Raw genomic sequence first — 22,698 nt, forward strand, 5'->3', positions numbered from 1 at the left:
TTAACTTATTAGTATTATCAAGTTTGCGGATTTTGTTTAAGCTTTTAAGTTTGAGACGCACTGAGTGTTCCTCGGTTCCTACAGAACATCACAGTCATACTTAAGAGTTCAAAGGTCAGTCATGATGCCCCAGGCAGGTGAACGTGTAGTTTTTAGTTTGAGACACTATACTTTCATATTTTTTAAGAAAATGAAAAGTATTATGTTCTGATCCCTACAATAAATGTTTTTTAGATCTCATTATTCCCAAAATAGTCTCTCCATCTTGTTTTTGCTTTTCTATAAACTAATTATGTGCTTCATTTGGACCTTTCCTAAACACATACTTCTCCCTGCTGATCCTGGCAAGAGTTAGGAAACATGACAGAACAGGTAAAACAGCATGGTGTAGTTATGTAGGCTATGATCTGCTGGTGTCTCATGTGTGTAAAGGATGAACTAGCAGCCTAATGATTTAGTGGGGTTTTGAAAAGGGAGGGGTGGGGTCGTTAATCATTTAATTTCTCCCGTCAAACCTATTTCACGCCACAGCTTAGACATATAGTTGGGAAGCCCTACCGGTCAGGTGACAAAGGTGTGTCTGGGTTGCTGTTTTGCCTGTCAGGGTCACACCTGTCGGGCGGTGCTACCGGCGGGGTGTCACTCACTTACTCCTCACTCTATCACTTGCTCTCTGACTGGCCGGTCAACTCCTTCAAGACAAGAATGGTAATGGCTGAGTGTTAATGCACCATGGCTGCAAAAAGGAATTGCAAGCGAAGTAGGGAAATACACGGCGTAATGTGTAACAAGTCCGGGGCTAAACTGCTCAGCTTTTTAAACCACAGAGGAGGAATTAAAACGCCTTTAAGCAGCTTTCTTTAGCAAAAGTCTGGAGGAGTTTAGAGGAACTGGCCCGTGAAGCTTTTACAGCTGTTTCTTGTTAGGTAACCTATTTTGTGCTCGAGACATGGCTCTGTCCCAGATACAGTGCCTGGATGATAACCATGTGAACCCGCGGACGCACGAGTCCAAACCGGAGTTCCTGTACTGCGAAGACCAGCGGCTCGCGCTGGAGGCTCTCCTGAAGGATGGTCGCGAGGCGTTTTTTAAGTACTTGGAGGCTCGTGGCCTGCGGGGTTTCCTCTCAGACCCCGAGCTGGAAACTCTCACCGGGGCGGCGGAGCCCTATGACCCGGGCTCGGCGCTCTTCCCGGAGAGTGCCGAGGACGACGAGCCCCCGCTGTCACTGCACTACTGGCCCGAGCTGTCGGACACGTCCGTCCCGCAGATGGACCTGGGCTGGCCGGACAGCGATGCTTACCGGGGAGTGACGCGCACTACCATGTACTCGCAGCCACCGCTCGAAGGTCAGGCGCATATCAAAGAGATTGTGAGAAAAATGATTGCGCAGGCGCAAAAGGTATGTTGGGCCTTTAACGGACAAAATAGTTTGTTTGTTTGTTTAAGCCAGATTCTAATGTTTACTTTCTAATTAAATTAAGCAACTACAGTTAACATATAAACCAAAGTAGTGATAAAGATTAACCAGTTGAGATGTCTGTCTCTGCTTTCTGAAAAGATCAATAGACCTAATCGGCGCATTTAGTCAATGTTTGTGTCTGTTGTAGGCTTACGGTCTTTGCTCTCCCGTGGTGCTTCTGAATCAATGAATGTCCGGGGTCAATGAATGTCTGGTGCTGGTTTCAATTCATTCTTACAAGCTTCTATGAATTTGAGGATTTATCAGCCCTTACTGAAGATTAACTATAATGTTGACATGACTGTTACCATGTTACTCAGTCAGTCTAAGGTCAGAGTACAGACTGTTGACCAAAAGATACAAACAAGACAAGAGTAAAGTGCAACTCGATTAAGCGGCTTTATCAGAGGAAAATAAGTGCTGCACAGCTGTAACTGTGGCTAGCAAAATGCAAGCATTTGTGTTATGTATATTTGCATGAATGTGTGCATTACTGCCAGGCCATGTGTGTATCAGTGTGCGCTTCTGTCTGTTCATGCAGCTGAAGGCCTACATTTATGGCATGTTTTATTTCTTACCAGCTGTTCACAGTGAACATGTATTATTTGACTGAAACATCCTATGGGCATTATCTTGAAAAGCTTCTGACAGAAATAAAAAGCCCACATAACTTCCCTTAAGGAAAACTTGTGTTATCATATTTTACTTAAACCTGTGGAACAAGTTGAATCTTAGTGGTTTTGGCAGAAATAGGGTTTACATTTTGACTTCATGCCTGAGGCTTGATCCAACTGCATTGTAATAAAGTGTGTTTATGTATTTACTTATTTGCATTCATAATCTGTGCACTGGTATGTGTGCATTTGTGAAAGAGTTTTTTCCCGTGTGTGATGTTTGTTGTCTGTATTTGTCTCCAGGTAATAGCAGTCGTAATGGATGTTTTCACTGATGTTGACATCTTTAGAGATTTGCTCGATGCGGGTTTTAAGAGGAGGGTTTCTGTCTACATCCTGTTGGACCGTACAACACTACCTCATTTCCTGTCCATGTGTCAGAGGGCCAACATGCATGCTGGACACCTCAAGGTGAGCCACTTGATCCTTTTGCATAGCAGCCTGACATTTAGCATCAAGTATCAAAGAGCAAGGCTTGGCTGTACTTCAAAAATAAAACAAGTCTAAAAAATCTAAATCCACCATTCTTCACCTGGGGAGTCAGTATATGATTAGTTACTTGCATGGCAATATTCTCATTTATTTTTATAGTTCTTTTGCACAAGTGAGCACTGTATCCCGATGGTTAAAAACATTAACATCCATCCTGTGAGAATAATACCCAAATTTCATGGCACTCTGGCCAGTAATTGCCACGATAACCAGAATAATAAGCTAGCAGAAAATGAAAGTTCGTTATCAATTGTGTCAGGATAGAATGTTATAGTTCCTTCATAGAAAGTAGATGTTTTACTGATGGAGAGGGTTCTTTGACCATTGAATAGCAGGGGTGGGGGATTTCCAGATGTTCGGAAAATGCAGAGATGATCACCTCGTTTTGAGACTGGAAAAACATCTGTAAGGCACTGTTGTGTGTAACAAAATAAGTACAGATTATCTTGTGAAAGAACGACAAGCAATTGAAGTCAAGAGATGTTTGTTATGCAGGGATGAGTGAAAGCACATGCCATCTCTCACTTTCTCTATCTGTCTCTCTCTCACTCACACACACACTTAACCCGCAAACCCTTCCAGCTGGCACTGTACCATAGATTAATCTTTTACCTCCTTGTGTTTGCAGTCAGTGTTTTATTTCATAATTGGCTGGTTACCATAACACATTTTGGACATGTAGGGACGCATACAAGTGAGTTACAGGGAAAACTATATCTTCAGTGAATTGTATTCTTAAGACATAAAGCTGCCAAGCTGCCAAGCCATGATTGTTTTTACTCAGGTCAGCCAATATGAACATCTCAGGTGAACTGCAGTTGATAGGCATTTAATGGTTCGCATCAACTGTGCATTATTTGATAGGTGGAAGTCTGACTTGTTCGCCTCAGTGCTGCATTGTTTCTACTTCCTCCGGGGAGATCATTTAGAAAATCCACCATACAGCAGAGGCAGTGTTGGAAAAGTCCCACAGTGGCTCCCAATGTGCTTAACAAATTATGTTCAAAGTGATATTTAATGTTAGGGTATACTGTGGTTTAGATCTGTAGATGAGACACTGAAGATGCAGAAAGCTGTTAAGGGCCTCAAGAGATGTTAAGAAACACAGACGGACACAAGGTGTTTGCACATGGGGTGGGCACACAAGTGCAAATTGTGTGGACAGACATATTGACACTAACACACACACACACACAGATCATACAGATATACAAGAAGAGGCACACACTCCCCTCTGCCAGTTAATGCCTTGGAGGAATTATTAAAGTGGAACACAAAGGCAGTAACAGCCTGAAGGACTTCCAATACCATCTGTATCTGGATTACAAGCAGAGAATGTCACAGTCTCATGTGGCAGTTTGCACTTTATAAATATGAACATATGACATATAACTGAGGAGGCTGTTGGATGTTTTATTTTCATTGCAACTGCATCTGGCATTTTGTTGTTTTTACTTACATTTTTAGGGATGTCTCAATCACGTTTTCTTAATGCAATACAGCTGCATACATAGATACAGCTGCGCAGCGCACACGTAGCCTCAAGTTTCCCTACATTTAGTCAAATATTATAAAGCAGAATGCCTATGCATTAAGTAAACACAGCTTTCCTTTAAGGTTGCCCAAAACTGCCTGTGATAACAGATCCTTTAAGGGATCTGTTATCACAGGCAGCTTTGGGCAGGATTTTAGTTCACATGCAGTTGTCAACACGGCACAGGTGTACCACTCAGGCATCATGCACCTGCAGAAATACATGCAAAGCCATCATTGTTTTAACCCAAACCGACTCATATCACATACTGACGCTTGTTGTTACATGCTGTGTGTTAACTAATGGATCTTTTGTTTAAGTGGAGCTAAAGGAGGTGAGTTTGATAGCTGGCACACTTAGAGCACACTTGCCAAATGTTTTATGTATCCATATCTCCGTTATAAACTGCATGTGTGCTGGGGTCTGGCCTTTAGAGCACAGGAGAGATTTATTGTGATAAATCAAACACTGACACTTTGGTTCACTGGAGAGCAGCCTGTGGAGCAGATCCTATTCTGCCAAAGAAAACTGTATAACCATTTAAGTCTCTGACAGAAGCCTGTCACTGCGGTTATTATGTAGCATCCCAGAAAATGGGACAGCCCAGTGTACAGCTGTACAAGTGGCAGTTACGATCCAGAACTGTGACGAGCAGCTAACCCAAAATCTCACAAAGTGATGAGTCTGTTGGGGGGGGGCAAGCCGAGGCCACTGAATGAGTGGATGATTGGCAAGGAGAGTAGAAGGCATGTGTGACAGCTTGAAGACAGCTTGAGGTTTTACTGTGAGTGACACAAGGGAGTGTAGGTGGAGGAGTGGATAGACAGGCAGGGAGGAGGAGCTGATGAGTGGTGAGATGAGTATGTCAGCAAAGAGGTGCCACATTCTTCTTACTCCTCAGTTGTCTGAGGGGGTTTCTGGACAGGTTGCAACTCTAAAACACCCTTCACTCAGTCAGATGTGGACTGAGAGTATTTTTATAAAATGAACAAAACCATGAGTTGGGTTGAGGCTACAGTATGCTTTGTTATTAAAGCTTGTTTGGTGGTATTGTCACATAAAATCCTTTCTACGACAGCTGAAGCGCTCATCATCCAAAGTTTGCATACACACAGTAATGCAGCTTGCTGGTTTGATCTAATCAGTTTGCCAGAAGAATGTACCGAGGGAGAGAGAAAGTTAAGGGTGGATCCAAAGGAATGAGGAAAACAAGTGTTTCTACTGTGAGTCAAGCCACGCCAGGAATAATTTTCTTCATCAAGACAACTGGTTATATTCCCAGAGTTTTGGCAGGATAGGACTGACAGTTAATCGGACCAAACAGCAGAACCACACCTCACAGAATCTCTGCCTCTAGAAGATTTGCCCATTTAACTTTATATAATAAGAAACACAAACCAAAAACAGACAATATAGCCTCACTAAAGCTGTGACTTAAAACTTATTTTCACATTTCACATTGTAGCTCTAGCAGTTTTTGTTGCGTTGTTTTCAATCCCAGATTTCTTTTCACTTTTATTAACAGAATAAATTAACCCCATAAATAAGGCATATTATTTATTAACACCAAAGAGGTACCATTGGCTGATCACCAACATAAACGAAACGCCTTGTAAAAACCTACCACATGGTATGTACTGACTTCACAAGTTTACCACTCAAACACATAAATAACTGTGGACAAACAATGGATTATGGGATACCAAGGTCTGCAGTAGATGTCCTCCAAATTCAATTAAAAATGGGCATTTGTCTATGGCAGGAGCTTTTGAAATGTGGACTGAAAATGGTATGCAGTTTTTGTATTTTTGAGAATCATTAAGGATAGATATTGGTGAGCACGGCTGTAAAGAAATAAAAGAATACACAAGAAGTGAGTCAGAGGGAGAGAACTGACAAAAACTTGAAAGAGAAAGTGCTTGAGGTACCTTTCATGTGTAATCTCTTATCTGAAACACTGTTAGAGTCTTTTATGACTACAGCACCATAAACTGTACCACCCATGTGTTACCATGAATGTTAGTTAAATGTTAGCACTGCCTCTCAATAAAGATATCGTTGTAAAGCTATACAGACACACATGTAGGAAAATTTAGGAAACATTCTAAGTGGACAGAGGATTGACCTCTGCGGGACACCAGACTTAAATCTCAGGGACGCCTGATACGGAAGTATTTTTTTACAGTATACATGGTGTTTATTTCACAGTGCAAAATATGCAAGTTCCAACAAAAACTAACACAGATAAGTCTAGTAGGAGGATGGTGTGGTCCATGGCGTTTAATGCAGCACTCGAATCAAGTAAAGACAAGACAGAGATTAGATCAGAATCCATGGCCATTAAAAATAATCACAGTACTTACATTGGATGTGGTATGGGTAATTGCTCAGCAGTTTGAAAATGTGGAGTCATTTGCTGAAATTAAGGGCGGCGACAGTTGACTACAGCTGCTTGTTTATATGGGTAGATGCGCACATGAGAAACTTCATCATAGTTCAAGAAATTTGACTTAATTTGTTGTCATTATTATCTGTTTACCTAACATGTGCTTTACAGATGATATTGGGTCTCATTTCTGATATGTGCACATGCAAGGTTACCGTCGGATACATGACACATGCTCACCGGCCATTTTTGTGTTTACCACTTTGCGTATGTTGGGGAATAAGAATCATGCATCAGTTTAGTTGAATATTTTAATTATGACTATAACTGATGAAGATTAAATGGTGTTATTTTCACAGTTATTGAATACATTTGCCCATGCATTAGTAAATTAATGGTTTTAGATATTGTTGTTTATTAAAGGTAATTAAAGGTATTTTTAACGTATGCTGTTTTAATATGATATGCATTTAATTTAAAATTGTGTGTGTGTGTGTACATTTTGTAAGACAGCTGGGTCTTAATCATTTGTGCCTATTGTCTGAGGCATTTCAAAATTTATTTGCAACAAGTACAAACAAATTCATGTAAGAAAATATTGACGAATCACAGATTTGTGCCTATTTGGGAGCTTGTAAGCACACTTTCTTTAAGAATTGAAACACATTACAGTAAAAAAGGAATGGTCACCAAATAATTTTTTTTCTTTGTACGCTTGAACCTAGAGTGTTTGTTGTGATTGTATTTTCTGTATAAGTTTCCTGTTTTCTTGACTTATATATAGAATGTCGCAATGTTACGTGAAAGTACAAGATTAAGTCATCTGACATTGTTTTACAGCCTTATATATAACACAGGTTACAGATTATAAAGTGTGTGTGTGTGTGTGTGTGTGTGTGTGTGTGTGTGTGTGTGTGTGTGTGTGTGTGTGTGTGTGTGTGTGTGTGTGTGTGTGTGTGTGTGTGTGTGTGTGTGTGTGTGTGTGTGTGTGTGTGTGTGTGTGTGTGTGTGTGTGTGTGTGTGTGTGTGTGTCCATGTGTGTGTTGCAGCACCTTCGTGTACGCTGCACAGAAGGAGTGGAGTTCTACACTCGGTCCTCCACCAAGGTCAGAGGGCGAATGGGACACAGATTCATGTTTATTGACGGAGACAAAGCTGTGTCTGGGTCGTACAGGTCAGTGCACTTTGTGTGTGTGTGTGCGCGTGCGTGTGTTTGTCAGTGAGCGTGAGAAAGAGAGTAGCCGTGAAAGAAACAGAAAATATCTTTGTGCCCCACCTATCTTTGTTTTATGTGAGCGTGGCACAGATAAATAATGCACTGTAATGTTCAGTGGCATTCTCTACATACTAGACAAACGGGTTGTAAATGTATCCAATGCACAAGAGAAATAAACGCATGTACGGAGCAGTCCCAAAGTAACTGGACAATGACACGCTCACTTTTGGCTCAGATTAATTTGAGGAAGGTACCATGCACATCAGACGAACTGTGTAGGAATTGTAGTCTAAATTGTAGTTCAGTTATTGCTGTTTACTTGGCCTATATATATTTTCAATGAAGATGTGTTTGCTTTGTAATGTCCTGGTGTACTTTAAAGTTGTTTTTTGCTGTGTTTTCTTTAGTTTCACTTGGATGTCATCGCGGCTGGAGAGAAATCTCATCACTGTGGTTACAGGCCAGGCAGTGGAGGCCTTCGACAGGCTGTTTCGTTTCCTCTATGCGACCTCCAATTTGGTGGATGTCCGGCAGGTCGCCACGGAGCCTGAACCGGAAGTGGAGCCCCCCCCACAGCCAGCCGCAGTGACCCCTCCTTCTGCTGCTCTTGCTAGGAAACTATACAACCCCAAGTATGCCCTGGTTACTTTAGGCAACCCCAGTCCCACCCCTCCCGCTGGCCAAAACAGCACCAAAGAGACTCAAAATCCAGAGGTCCCAGAAACCAAGAAAAGGGGACGGAGGAGAGCTAGTAAGGAAGCAATAAAGGAGGCTCCCCCCATCCACCCTGGACTCACCAACCTTGAGAAAGCATGTTTGATGTCATATCTGCCCATCTGGCCAGAGCCTGACCCCCCCAGTGATGTAATTGGGTTCATTAACATTCGTGATTCCAGCAAACCAACTCAGTTCCACCTACAGAGATCTGAGATGTTTGAAACCAGCCAAGCGATCAGGTTTAGCAGTCCATTCAGTATGCCTAAGGAAACCCTGCCAGAGGTCGCCAAGCCCAGGAAGCCTACTGACAAACATGAGGAAATGAATAAACTCCAACCAGCACAAGACAACACCAAGGCTGAGGAGGTGGTGGTAGACAGAGCTCAGCCATCGCAACTCAATGCAGGGCCTGGTGACATTGAAAGTAAAACAGAGGCAGGTGAACACAAATCACCTGCATCTGGGCCTAAGTGTGAATCTGACACTACTAAGACTCTCAACACTGAGAATAAACTGCATTCCAACACACCCACCAACCAAGAAGCAAGCCACAACACCACGCCTCACCTCAATGCACACGCACCTCCCCAATCCAGCAGCAAAGCATCCGGTCCTAACGCTGGGAGGCCGTCACACACCACACAAACTGTCACCACACATCCTCAGCCCGACTCCCTCACTGGACTGAACACCAAAAAAGAAGCAGAAACTAGTTTAAGATTACAGAGTGCTGTTGTGCAAACCACACGCAAGCTGAAGCCAGACAGTACACAACCTGCACTACCGCGTGGTCCCACTAACTGGAACTCAAACACAGAACAACGCGCACAAACAAAGACGATGTTGCCACATTCAGATTCACACGCAGAGGCTGTTCACGTGCAGCCACAAAACTCCTCTGAAATGACTCTTAACACCCAGAATCCCACCGTCAACCACTACGTGTCCTCCTCCTCTACCTCTGCCATGTGCCCTCAGTTTGTCAGCTCTTCCTCTCTTTCTGAAAATAACCATGGCTCCATTACTACAAGCACAGCTACCAGTGCCTGTGCTCCTTCCTCCATCAGCTCTCCTCCTTCCCTTCCTCATCTTACCTCTTCTTCTACAACTCTTAATCCTCCCCTCCCTTCCGCCTCAGCATCCCCATCTTTGACCTCAACTCCCCCAATCCCTAAACCTCGTACCATACAGCTGGTCATCAAAGACGGCGTCATCAGCAATGAACAGAAGCTGCCGGAGTTCAGTGTTGTCCGGAGGCCTGCGACCAGCACAGGGGCGCTAGGGGTCCACAATGAGTCTGCTGTAGCAAACGTGGTGCAGACATTGCCTGAAAAAGACCTTGAGACTGTCCCCGAACTGCAGAACAACAGTGACAGGTCAACAGGAGCACAAAAAGATGCAGAGAACACAGGAAATATTGGAGAAGCTCCACAACAAAAACAGAGTGGGACTTCCCACGAGACCAAGAATGAGAAAGCAGTTGGACTACATGGTGACAGAGCAGGAATGCAAGTGGTTGCTGGAACCAACCTAGAAGCCCAGTCCGATGTTTTTATTTCTGATGCACCAAAGGCAGAGAGTGTCAATATTCAAGAAATAATTCCAGAAGATGTTGAGCCCAAGACTTTGAAGTCAATAGACTGCAAATCAACCCCACAGACAGACTGTGCCACCACAGTACAGACGGGGACCAAGGCCCCGGGTAGAGCTGTAACAGGCTATGAGTTGGCTGAAGTGCCAAATGAAAACGGTAAGAGTGTGACACAATGCAAAATATATCAAGCAAGAGCCCTTGAACTTCAGAGAATATCATATAGTGAATTGACTCCACATGATATAGGTATATTAGAGACTGTGGACTCTTCAAAAGCTCCATCACACACTCCTGTTTCTGCCACACGCAACCCATTCATATCAAAAAACAGTGCTGGTGAGAGCACACACACATCTGCTGCAAACACACACGGCCAGCAAGCTAATCCAAGTCTCACACCAGCACACTGCACAGACAGTATGCCAAATACTGCAAAACGTAACACACACAACGCCTTTCAAGAACAAATTCCTAAAGCACGGGGAAGCATGCACAAACCTGAAAAAACCCTGCACTTACATCTCTCCGACACACAATTGCCCGACTTGTTTCCACCCACGCCCGATGGAGAATCGCGACCGATCCCAGCTCTCACACGCACTCCAACTCCAGACGGATTTTTTCCACGCACGCCCACCCCAGACTCACGAATCCACACTCCAGATCCACGGTCATATACTCCAGACTTTCAAACGCCTACAGCTGACGTTAGCGAAGGGTATGTCTCTCCTCTCTCCACCACTTCAGAGGAGTATTATGAATGTAGCGACTCTCCTACCCACGAGTCTGTTTTTGATCAAGTGGCTTATCCCAACCACGGGACAATAGAAGATCATTTTAGCTTCACACACACAAATACTCCCAATGCTACAACAACAACTAGTCCTGCATACAATAACCATAGCACACAAGTTGCTAAATTAGGCACTGCAGACAAGAATACCTCTTGCAGTGAAGCACAGAGTTTGTCTGGGCCTTCTAGAGTCTCCTCTTCATCTTCTTTAGTTGAGAATGAAGTGAAAATTGGAGAGGAGGAAGAAACTGCAAATGAAAGAAATGGGGGGAATTTTGATGATGGCACAGAGAGGCGAGGCAGCGAGGAAACTAAGAGAGCAGCAAATCACTTTAAACAAGGAAAAGATTCGACAGGGGAAGTAGAAAAAAACAAGGAGAGCCAACCTCAAGCCCCCAAGAGAAAGAGGGCGCTAAACCAATCAGCAGTAGAGAAGCCAGTCGACGGAGTGACTCCAGGAGAATTAACCAGTGAAGGAGCAGAGCCAAAGCGATTGACCACAGTTGACCGTAATCCAAAAAAGCTTTCTGTGGAGGGTGAGACACCAGACAAAGAGAAGACAGTGGACCGGGTGGCTTTAGGACCCAGCGGCTTGGAGAGGAAAGAAATGCCCCTGTCAACTAGAGAGACAGAGGGACAGAAGGTATGAACAGTAAGGCAACAGAAGGTTTCATATTTATTTTCATAATAATTCCCGTCATCAAACAAAAATAACAATGCACCACCATTCAGGTTAATCTAACCAAGGTCATTTGTACTTTTTTAATTTTCTAATCATTTTGCAGTATTCTGTTCAGCGTACACCAGTGACATAAAGGGTAAGAACAGTTTATCTGTTTTTTGAGGGGACATGCTGTACATCTTTAAATGGCAATTTTTGTTTTTTTTAAACCTGGGCCTTATTTTCAAATATTTTGGAGTCGAATTAACTTGTCGGTACAAAAACTTTTGGAATCCGTGGAGTAGATGACGTTAGCCGTCAGCGGGCAAATCTGTCAAAATTACGTCCAAAAAAAGTGCTTCTATTTGCCACTGAAAGGCTCTGACCGTTATTCCAGGTGTCTGACAACATCACGGAAATGATCCGAGTAATACCCACTGACGCGCCTTGTTTTTAACCAGAAACAGATGTCTCGCTCAGAGACAGTTCTCACCATCTACTGCACAGATCTCGTTGAAAATGTTTTGAACCCACTAGTCATTTCGACTGAAAATTGAGCCCAGGTGTAAAAAATACCGAAATTACCCCTTCACTATATTTCATTAACTGTAGTCAAGTGGTGAAAGTAGTTTAACTGGGTTAGATGAAGAGAAAGTATTTTATCCCTCCTATTGGTGTTTCTTTGGTTAACCTTTATAGTTAGTGAGTCTCATCACGAAAGCGAGCTTGGATCTGTGTGTCTGACTATCTGTAAAATGGTGATTTATCGTTTTTGTAACATGTTAATAAGTTCTTTTTACAGGTGCTGGTAGATGAATATTGTTACAGCTGTTTTCCCATGTTTCCAGTCTTTGTGCTAAGCTAAAGTGACTGCCTGCTATCTGCGGTAGCTTCATATTAATTTCATTTCATTTCATACAGGCATGAGAGTGTTATCAATCTTCTCATCTAACTATAAATCATCAAATTGTCCTGGTCGGAGGTGAGACCTGGTGCAAAATTTCAGCTTAAGTCTGACGTGTCAGTGAGGTGTAACCACAATTAGCTCTGATCTGTTGATGCTCAGTCAGTTCCAAAGCCTGCTCGAACAGTCAAATTTAATAAAGTCAGTGTGTGCGTGTGCCTTTTTTAAATGCAATTTAGTGTCAAATGTTTGTGCATCTATCTTTTTATTGTGCAGTGTGCTATGCAAGTTTACCACTTCTGTTCTCGTGTGTGTATATCTAGGTCTCTCAAGTATGCATCACCAGAGCGTCACTAAGTTGAAACACACAACACTTTTTCATTATTGAACAAGGAAGACTGTGTGTGAATTAAAGTGACACACTTGTAATGAAGCGCTGTGCATGTTCACACTGAGTCAATATTAATGAACTGTAAAAGATTGATAGTGTAACATTTATTGGCATAGTTTATCTGAAAAGTCTATTGAAGCCAGTATAGTGTTGTTGGCATGTTTAAACTCAGTATGGTAATGTTAACAAAAGTGAAAACAAAGCCAATCTCACATTTGCACCCAAGTACCTCTCTTTTCCGTTTGCAACAAAGATTTCATGTCACTCGGCACTACATTTGTGAGTGTAAACATTTACACTCTATAGTTGATCAGTTGCCAGCATACTAATACTAACAGAAAACAATATGAGAAATTTGTGTTAATATATAATAATAATAAACCCTAATCAAATGTATTGATGCCTCATTATAATTACATTATACAGTCCTTCTGATCTCCATTTCCTGCTCTTTCTTTCGCCTAGCTTTTGCATACTCCTCCCAGACCTCCCCGAGGACAGCAGCAAGGCAGTAGAGCGACATCCCCTTCCCGACCATCCAGATCCCCTCGGCCCCTCTCAGGCCACCAGCTTTTGGGGTCTCGTCCCTGGGCAGGCCGTCAGCTGAACCAGGCAGAGAGCAAGGTTCTCCACTCTAGTTTCCAGGTCTTAGATAACACATCATCTCCTCGCAGACCGCCATCCAGACCACCTCCTCCAGTGGCAGTGGGCGCTGTCGGGTGTGCAGCTGGCCGGAAGAAGGCCGAAATTTCCCACAGCCAGCAGAGCCTCCTCTCTCGTCAGCCTCTAACAGCGCAGGGCAGGGCGAGAGCTGGACAGTCACTCAATCCTATCTCAAAACCCCAGTCCTCTGTTTTTCACACACACTCTAACATGCAACCTCATTCCCAGAACCAGACGGTGTCAGCGAGGGAGGCATACTGCCAGGAAGAAGGAAGGGCTCCATTTAGCTTCACTTTTAGCAGGCTGTACAGCCTCAAGGGCCTGAAGGACAAGATGAGCAAGCTGCCAGCACAGAGCAAGAGAGGCAGCACCAGCTCTCCGGTACAGGGACGTAAGAGCATGAGCTAGTCTGCTTACTCTTACTGTAATTACTGTAACATGTCAAGCCAAATTATATATATGTCTTTGAAAAAAAAAATACAAATTTACAGCATCTGTCCTGTTTATACAACAGCTCCTTTCTCACCCCAGGGTTACTTTTTACTAATGGCTTTAATGGATATTTGGACTTTGAACTTGTGTTGTTGACCTGCTCCTATCTTGTCTGATTGGAGACGCACTTCCACATAGCAGTTTTCAGTTTGAAACCACTTCTATGCACTATGCATTTGCTCATTGCTGGACCAGACCAAATGTGATTGGATAAGGGTTTTTTTCTTTTGGCCTCTCATTTCTAGAGATTCTTATTCATCTCAAACATTTGAAAGTCTATTCATGTTGAAAATCCAGCTGCCTGTCTGGAGGCTGGAGTTTTGTCCCATAGGAGGTCATGGCTGCCATGCTAAATTAATTGTTTGAATTAATGGAGTTTGTTTTGTCCCACATTTTCATGTGAGAATGTGGATGTTATGTGTTTAAATTATTCATATGACCAAACAAATTAAAATTCCAGAACATAAGTAAAGCATATATAAACCCAGAAGTTTTCCTTTTATATCTGGTCTTAAATAAGCTATAGCCTACATTTACTGTGGATTATTTTATTCAGAACGATTTCAAGGGAGATGTGGGAGATCAGATCTTTGACAGTAATCTGGCATCTCAGGGTGGTGCTGTGTGAATAAGAATTCAGGATAGTAAATCTACATATATATATATATTATATCTATATAATACACTGAATGAGTGAGCGTGATTTGTAAAAATGCAGGTTTAAAATAGGTACTATCACATAAAAGCCGTGAACCTATTTTTTTTTTTTTTTACATGAAAATGCACACATATACTGTATTTACAGATGTACTGTATTTTGTGTGACACGGATCAATGCTGAAAACTGCTGGAAGCTACAGACTCACTCTTCCAACATGGTGTTACAGGGATTTGCTGTTCATTACCACCACTTTACATTCTGGGAGCCAAAAAATGAGTAAATGTTAAAATGGTTAACCTAATGACAGGTAAATAAAATGAAAAACTGTTTGTATTTTGTTTATATGAGTTGTGTGGACTGTTTGTCCGATATTTGTATTATAACAAGCCTAGGTTTTCCTCGTCTGTGCATCACAAAGTGCTCATGATACAGTTGTGATTGTTAAAACTGTTGATGTAGAATTTTATCTTATTGTTTTAGATGTCTCAAAAATAGATTTTGGTTATTTTGTTTTCTTCAATTGTGTGCTGTACACCGAAAGACTAAAGCAGTTTGGTTATTGCCTTATTCTTTGTTTACACTGAATCCTATTTACATTCAAGATGCTGTTTTGCCTTGAAGAAAAAGTCACAGCGACTGTGCCCAAACACGGCCTGAGTTATCTGTAGAGACGAGCACAATAAACACCACACAGAATAAAGTTGTTGCTCTGAAGACAGATACAGATGTCCTGCAGATTATTATTAAAGTGCACGAGATGATGCCCTTGACTTGGTGCAGGACAAATAAACTTGTCGATGACATCAGGGACATGGCTGAATACATCATTTGTAAGTTGTTAAACAAAGCTGCAAATTAGAAAAGCTCCAGTCTGACAGTGGATTTGTGCACTTGCTGAATGTTTGTTTGCGTCTTTCTGCTAACCAGCTTTATTTGACTGCAGTCAATCCCCATATCAGTGTTTGGCTCTGTGAGTGTGTTCATGATGTTTTGGGTAGGATTTCCCAGTCTGTTCTTAAGCAAGGTATTTAGATGAAAACACATTTTATGCCAGTGCAAACTAGGACTGAATTCAAGTCTTCATTTAAAAAAAATTTAAAATATAGATATTACAAATCATGGATGGCTGACGTTTGGAGCTGTGAAAGGCTGCTCTGCACGCCAACTAAGATACTTGACATCATTGAAGCAGAAAAGGCGAAGATTAACTAAGCCTGGGATTTATCTCAGCGTAGAAATAGGCGAGTAGAGTTACTGTACAGACCCACTCTGTGGTTTTAGAAGCTTCAGTCATCTTTCACAACACGTTGCAATTCTGTAAATATCAGTTGTAATCCATGTCAGACACGGTGTTCTGTTGTGTTGTGAAGAAATTTCCAATAGTAAATAGTACATTCCAGATGATCTCAAAGGATATTTTTATCTGATGTTATGTAATATTCAGAGATGGAGCACAAAGGCTCCTGAGGTTGTGTGATTTGCATGAAAATCTGCAGCGGAGGTGAGATGATTTGTTTATTTTCACAGTAAAAAGAAGTGGGAGAGTTTTAATGCGTGAAAGGACGGCTGCAGTTTATGAGAAGTTGCTTCCGTGTGCCATAAAAGCTGGTGGCATGCAAGTAGAGACAAGGGATGCATCCGACACCTGACTGACTCATCTGAATTTGCATTTTTTAGGTAACAAGAGGAAGAGATATGGAAAGAGATAGGAGTGCAAAGACACAAACTGTACATGCACACACAACTCATTTTCACACACTATCTGCGAGAATACCTGGATGTTAGCTTGTTGGCTTCACTCCAAATAATTAAAAAACTAATTATCATTTTAACCTCTCTTAGCGAAATAAAACCAAATCATTTGTTGAGAATTTGATACATGGACTGGACAAAATAATGAAACACCTCATGCTGACAAATGCTACAATCAAAAAGATTTTTTGCTTTCTGGTGGATAGTTAGACAACAGGATCAACACCAGGGGTGATTTTAGACCATTTTCAGGGGTGCTGAAGCACCCCTAAAAAAAATAATTTATTATTATTTTTTGAAAATAATTTTTTTGTCCCCTAATTTTTGATTTTGGAGAAGTAAGAGAAGGGACAATCAATTAGCCTACAGTTTCATATGTTTTTTTTTTAATTAATTAATTAATTTTTTAAATTAAACGGTTTAATGTCCCTGAATACTGGCATCTTTCTAATGTTTACCTAATGATCCGCGACCGTGCTGGCCGAGTCAGTCTAGGGCATAGGAAAGCAAAATCCAACATGAGGTCTCATAGTTGTTTCCTTCTTTTCTCCTAGACACAAATGAGTTGCTTTTAATACCAAGATGAGACCAAAGGCCTTTTCTCCCACTTCTCAAATTCATCTCAGGAGAAACAACCATATAAAATGTCATTTATGTCTGTCTCTGATCAAAACAAGAGATCTCTAACTGATCTTAAATAAGTCTAATTTAAGTCTCCTGAACATTGGACCATGAGATCAGAGAAACAGCTCAAAGAAAACTCAACTATGACTCCTGGGATCTCATGATTCTTCTCAAATATGTCTCAGTTTTCTCATATTGGCCTCAGTCGCAAAAAACTCATTCACTCTGTCTTACTCTGATCAAAGGATGAGATCTCTACAGTATCTTAAATAACTGTAATTTCAGTCCAGAATATGGATCAGAAAAAAGCTCCAAGATATTTCTCAGTTTTGTCTTAGTGAACCCACTTAGGGGTTATTTTACTCAAGTACTTTACTTACGTCAAATTTTGAGGCTGAGTATTTTCTTTTTATGGGGGTTTGTACTTTTACTCCCCTTAATTTCAAATCCTTATTGTATTTATTGTTAATTATCTGTTACAAGTTACTGAGAAAAATTAAATAAATTTTGACATTGAAAATAATGCACTTTCAAATGTCATGTTTTCCAATTGGTTAAGGTCACAGCCAGCATAACTGGAACACCCAATACTTTGACATGATGTTTAGAGATCAATTCATTAAGGACCAAATGCACGCAAGAACTGAGATACAATATGTATCTGTCATACAGAATAGCACTTTTACTTTTGATCCTCAAATCCAGCTCAGGACCTCCAGCATGGTTCTCTAAGCACAGACAGTAATGTGATACAATCAAGCTCACGAACATCTCCCTAGAGCTTCCAACTGCTCTTTAGGAGCAATAAGTAAGACATTAATGAACTCAAAAAGATACAATGATGAGATCTCATCTGTTACTTTCATTTATCCTATTGTAATCTCAATTCAGTATCCATTTATCTTACCCAAGTCTCAAAACCTAAATCTCTCTTCATCTCATCCTTTTCTCCTAAGGGGTTTTAGGAGCAACAATTCAGATTGGAGTGATCTCAAAAAGATATACTATTGAGATCTTAGTGTTTTCTCAAGAGTTAAAGAAAAGACTATTCTGAGCAAAAGATTTTTCTTCTGGGAGGGCTGGGCCGAACTACTTTCAATATTGAGGGGGGGGGTGCGAGCAGCCCAACATACATACTCCAAAATAAAGATATTCATTAACAATTAAATAATACTGACAAATTAAACTCAATCAGCAACACAAAACTACTTCCTTAAAAGAGAAAGCAAGCATGTAACAAGATTTAACTGAAAATACAACAATGAACACTTAGTTTAGGGAAACACTTTTAACACCATCCCTCCTCCAAGGGAGTAAACACGAGCGCACAGCTCCACACTGCTGTCTGGTCCTAACTGTCCACCGAACCAACAGGGGTCATTTACACTTTACACATTTTGAAATGGCTGATTTTGTCCCCATCACTTTTTGAAAGCATTTGTTAAAAGTTTTCTAAAATATAATTTACAGCAAGAAATGTTAACTAGCAAATGAAAATGCTTTAAGAAAGACATGCAATGCAATACAGTATTCCTCATATAAAAACAGACATTTCCACCATAAATTGGAGCACAAAATGTCTCCAGAATGCAGGAAATTACCAGTTTAATGCAAAAATCTTCTGGGGGAGGACACCCAGACCCCCCACACGGATACTTCAGCATCAAATATTTTACCTAAACAGAGCTAAAAATCTTCTTGTCTTGTTCTTGTGCATCGTCACGTCTCATGACCCAAATGTATCATCAGCCCCTGATCTGAGCCCTTGTCCCCACCGCTTTTCAACACAAATTGACGCCCTTAACTGACCCGCTCCGCTCTGCGCTAGCTCCTGCCTAGTAGGCCTACTTATTGTCTTCACAAATTAGTGAACACTTTTGCAAGGGATTGTATGCATGCTACATTCTCATTAGGGGCTGAGCACCCCTAAAGGTCTGATCCTAGAATCGCCCCTGATCAACACCACACTCATATCTGTCCATTACATGTGAAGCTGCCAGTCGCCAGTTAGCTTAGCACAAGGACTGGAAACAGCAAACCTGGCTCTGACCAAAAGTAACAAAATCTGCGAACCATTTATTTAAACCGTACAGAAACTCAAGTGTAAAAATTGGTGGTTTTGTCAAAGCCAAGAAATAGCACATTATAACACTCCCACAGAAAGTCACAGATTTTATTCTTTTTTTACGGATTAAACAACAACTACCAAGGCTAGTTCCTGCTTCCAGTCTTTGTGCTAAGTGAACTGGCAGCTGGCTGTCGCTTTACATTTGTCATACAGACTTAAAAGTGGTATCAATCTTCTCTTTTAAGACATGAAACAGTGCTCCAAGAGACCAAAAAACTGCAGGTCATATTTATTATTATATATTTTGCAGATGCCAAAAATTACAATATGCTACATGTACTCTGTATCAACAAAGAAATGATGTGTGAATTTGATTTAGTGGTGGAACAAAAGAAAAAAAACATTTAGTCATATAGACATACAGATGAAATATGTTTTATGAATAGTTTTCTGGGTCACACATCCAGATTTTGAATGAGTCAGACAGTCAAACACACTCACACTCATATCATGCTGGGAGGAAGCAGGGGGAGAGAAGAGCGGTGATTGAGATGCAGAGTGCAGAGAGATAGAGAAGGAGAGAGAAACCGACATCCCTCGTTCTTATCTGAAGTGACTGAGAGGCAAACGGAGAGGAACAGAAACAAGCTGCAAATAAAGTAAGAGGCAGGGATAGATGGAGAGACAGGGATAGACAGCAAGAGACACGGGAACATCAAATCTGCAAAATAGACTTCAGCATCCACGGATAGGCTTCTTTACGAGTTCACCTTTCAACTTTTTATGTATGTTTTTTTTTAAGTAATCAAAATCCAATTGGTTTGTTAGTTGGACTAAGTGTGCTATGCAACAATGTATTAGTACACCTCACAGTACAACCTTCCCTGTCTGTGGCTGCCGGTCCTAAGTCCATTGGTTCCTACCGGATGTTAAACAAAGTTGTCATAAATAAATAGTTGCATTTCTTTTAAGGCAACGTAATTTCTTAAAACAGCTGGGCACTGTGGTTTTTAGCTAAAGCTTCTTAAACAGGAGGTATTAAACATTTGTTGAGGGCTACTTTGCGCCGTGGATTAATGCAGATTTGTTGCTCCACTGAGTATTTACAGCAGCAGGATTGTGTATGTCAGACTGACTCAAAATAAACAGTGGCCACATTTATGGTAATGAAGGACCATGTCACAATTCATTACTGATTTTGGTCTTTTCATGGACTTGTTGGCAATAAGGTAAAATATGGAATATCACTAACCTAATAATGATGTGTACAGTTTTAAAAAGCTGACATGCTTGTGGACACAAAACCCTGGGTGCCATGAGATTTGACTGAATTAACTGTGACAGAAACAAAAACACTTTATGATTGTTATATCTTGTCTTATCTGAGCTACAGGGTGGAGCCTGGATGGTATTTCGATGGGGCACGCTGTAGTGTGAATGTGTGCCAGACACAGGTAAGCTGTTTTGTCAAACAAGCCCCACGACGTTAACCGGAACTCAGCAGCAACGCTTCATTACCTCACCTCTCATCTCAAACATCATGCAAATCTCTTTACCCGTGGAGCACAAACACTCACACTAGCCTTCGTGGAAGTCTTGTGATGATGATTTTGTTTTTGTAGATGATTGGACTGTATGATAGTGGGGGCTCCATCCCAGAATAGCACACCACACACATTCACACACACACATTTAAATAGAAACCGTCCCCTCTCCCTCAGGCCATTTACATGGAGATGAGAGACTTGGTTACCAGGCGGACACATCAACACACAAAGACACACACACACACACACACACACAGAGGCATGTAGGGCTCATCATAACGTCCTCTATTCCACTGAGCCCTCCAAGCTCATCATAAACAATAATGCAGACTTCCATTCAGTCAGGGGTCGCAGTACAGACAAGCATATCACAATGAACATACAAATACTCGCACACACACACAAACACACACACACACACACACAAACACACACACACGCACACAAAGCAGTGACTCAGCCCTCTTTTGGGTCTCTCTGCTTTGTGGACAGCCCTTTGGGTCCTTCAACACACACACATGTAAATATAAAACATTGGTTGCCTTGTAGATGCCCAGATATGAGAGTGGTTTGTGTGTGTGTGCATGTGTGCACCTGCAGGAAGGTGGAGGTGGATTGGGTGTTTAGTCAAGACATCCTCTGATGTAAAGAATTTCCGACACATGACATGATTCATTCTTTAATTAGCGTGTTTTCATGCTCATTTGGTCCTCTGGGTAATGAAGTGTCCCATCAGCCTTTATGGACTTGATTAAAGACACACACGTGTCTGTTCAAATTTATTGATGTGACACTGTGTGATGATGGAGGATGAAGATATTTCATATTCATTTCTGGTCTCTTTACTACAGAAGCATCATTCGTGTGACAGAAGAAGAATGAAAAGCTGTGGTTCTTTAAACAGCAAGAGACCAGTTAATCTTATGGTTTCTGGAGTTTGAGAATACAGTAAAATACAACTTTTCTCAGCAGGGATTGTGTACACTAATCTATTTTTCCTGTGGAGTCAATACAATTGAAATGTTTCTGCTTGTTTTGCACTCGGTCTGCCACTGCTGTCTGACAGTAAGAAGAAAACAGGTTTGAGTGGAGGGTTGGCAAAGTAATCACATCCATTTCTTTTTAAAGCAGTTCATATAAATAATTTTTGGGGGGAAATTTTTTAACAGCATGATGGACAAAGACGTTGGAGGAGCAGCAACTAGTTGCAACTTCAGTGACATTCTGAATATTTTTAAAGTTCGTTTTTTAGGAAGTGATGATCAAATGTGTTGGAAAATTTAATAAAATGTGTTTCTTTTGCATTACTTGATGCAAAAACGGGACTGTAGTAGTATGTCATACTGATAACGCACTTTAGGCAAGGAAAGATATGAAAGACTGAATGCATATGTGAGTTATGTGCCTTCCACCCGGAGAGTCACATCTTAAACCGATAAAATACATGAAAGATTTAAAAGAATCCACACACAGACAGCTTGCAAAATGCTGATTACTTGTAGCCAGTAAAAGAACAGCTAGAGTATAGTCACAGCTGGTCCTTGGCTGTTGTGATCTGGTGGGAAGAAAGGTGGGACAGCAGAGACAGCAGAGACGCCACTGAAGCAGCATTAAAGGAAAGCAACCAAGAAACTAAAATTGGCGGCGGCAGCTTGCAGAAGCTGCGGGGCTCGCCCTGTTCCACAATTATATTGCTGTTATAACAGTTTCATCACCTGGCTGTAGGTGCAGTTTGTATGGTTTCCTCAGGGAGCACAAAACACAGAACAGCGTGGATTCAGACATTGACTTTAGAGACTTCATGAAACCTCAGTCCTCTGGGTGCCCTATAGTTTATAATACCACCTAGCATAGTGCCCAATAGACTTAGAGAAAGAATACATACGTGGCACTGGATCAGTCTCCCTATTTGGGTAATTAAAAAAATACAATGGATTTTTAATTAGTGTGACCAAGATGTACCTCACCCAGCTGAATTGTGTGTCTGGATCTGCGAGGATGAAGAGTGTGAGAGACAGTTCACACATTTCACAGGCCAGTCAGGTGCATGGGATTGTTTAGAGCCAT

At 41.4% G+C, this 22,698-nt stretch overlaps 1 protein-coding gene across 5 annotated transcripts; it reads left to right on the top strand.

Moving 5' to 3' along the window:
- The first annotated feature begins 533 nt into the window (after positions 1-533).
- Positions 534-15,362, top strand: LOC119886040 (protein FAM83G-like). 5 transcript variants are annotated; one of them, XR_005441422.1, is made up of 7 exons: positions 534-1,402; positions 2,380-2,547; positions 7,598-7,722; positions 8,172-11,511; positions 11,654-11,686; positions 12,451-12,511; positions 13,290-13,422. XR_005441422.1 is itself a non-coding variant. In XM_038696526.1 (6 exons), the coding sequence occupies exons 1-5, from the start codon at positions 950-952 to the stop codon at positions 11,681-11,683; spliced, it is 4,116 nt and encodes a 1,371-aa protein (XP_038552454.1). In that variant the 5' UTR covers positions 534-949; the 3' UTR covers positions 11,684-11,686; positions 13,290-13,426. The 5 variants fall into 5 exon arrangements, 3 of the variants coding, with proteins under 3 accessions (XP_038552454.1, XP_038552468.1, XP_038552445.1); XR_005441421.1 differs by having other exon boundaries at positions 11,654-12,511; XM_038696526.1 differs by lacking the exon at positions 12,451-12,511 and having other exon boundaries at positions 13,290-13,426.
- The last annotated feature ends 7,336 nt before the right edge of the window (positions 15,363-22,698 follow it).

This window comes from Micropterus salmoides, unplaced genomic scaffold (genome assembly GCF_014851395.1).
Source record: "Micropterus salmoides isolate LMB-PRFRI ecotype aquatic unplaced genomic scaffold, ASM1485139v1 Ms_hic_scaffold_10, whole genome shotgun sequence".
In the NCBI taxonomy this organism is placed as follows: domain Eukaryota; kingdom Metazoa; phylum Chordata; class Actinopteri; order Centrarchiformes; family Centrarchidae; genus Micropterus; species Micropterus salmoides.

Coding starts and splice junctions, on each gene's coding strand:
- LOC119886040 (XM_038696517.1), top strand. CDS start 950: ATGGCTCTGTCCCAGATACAGTGCCTGGATGATAACCATGTGAACCCG. Junction 2,548..7,597: donor TGCATGCTGGACACCTCAAG/GTGAGCCACTTG, acceptor TGTGTGTTGCAG/CACCTTCGTGTACGCTGCAC. Junction 7,723..8,171: donor GCTGTGTCTGGGTCGTACAG/GTCAGTGCACTT, acceptor TGTTTTCTTTAG/TTTCACTTGGATGTCATCGC.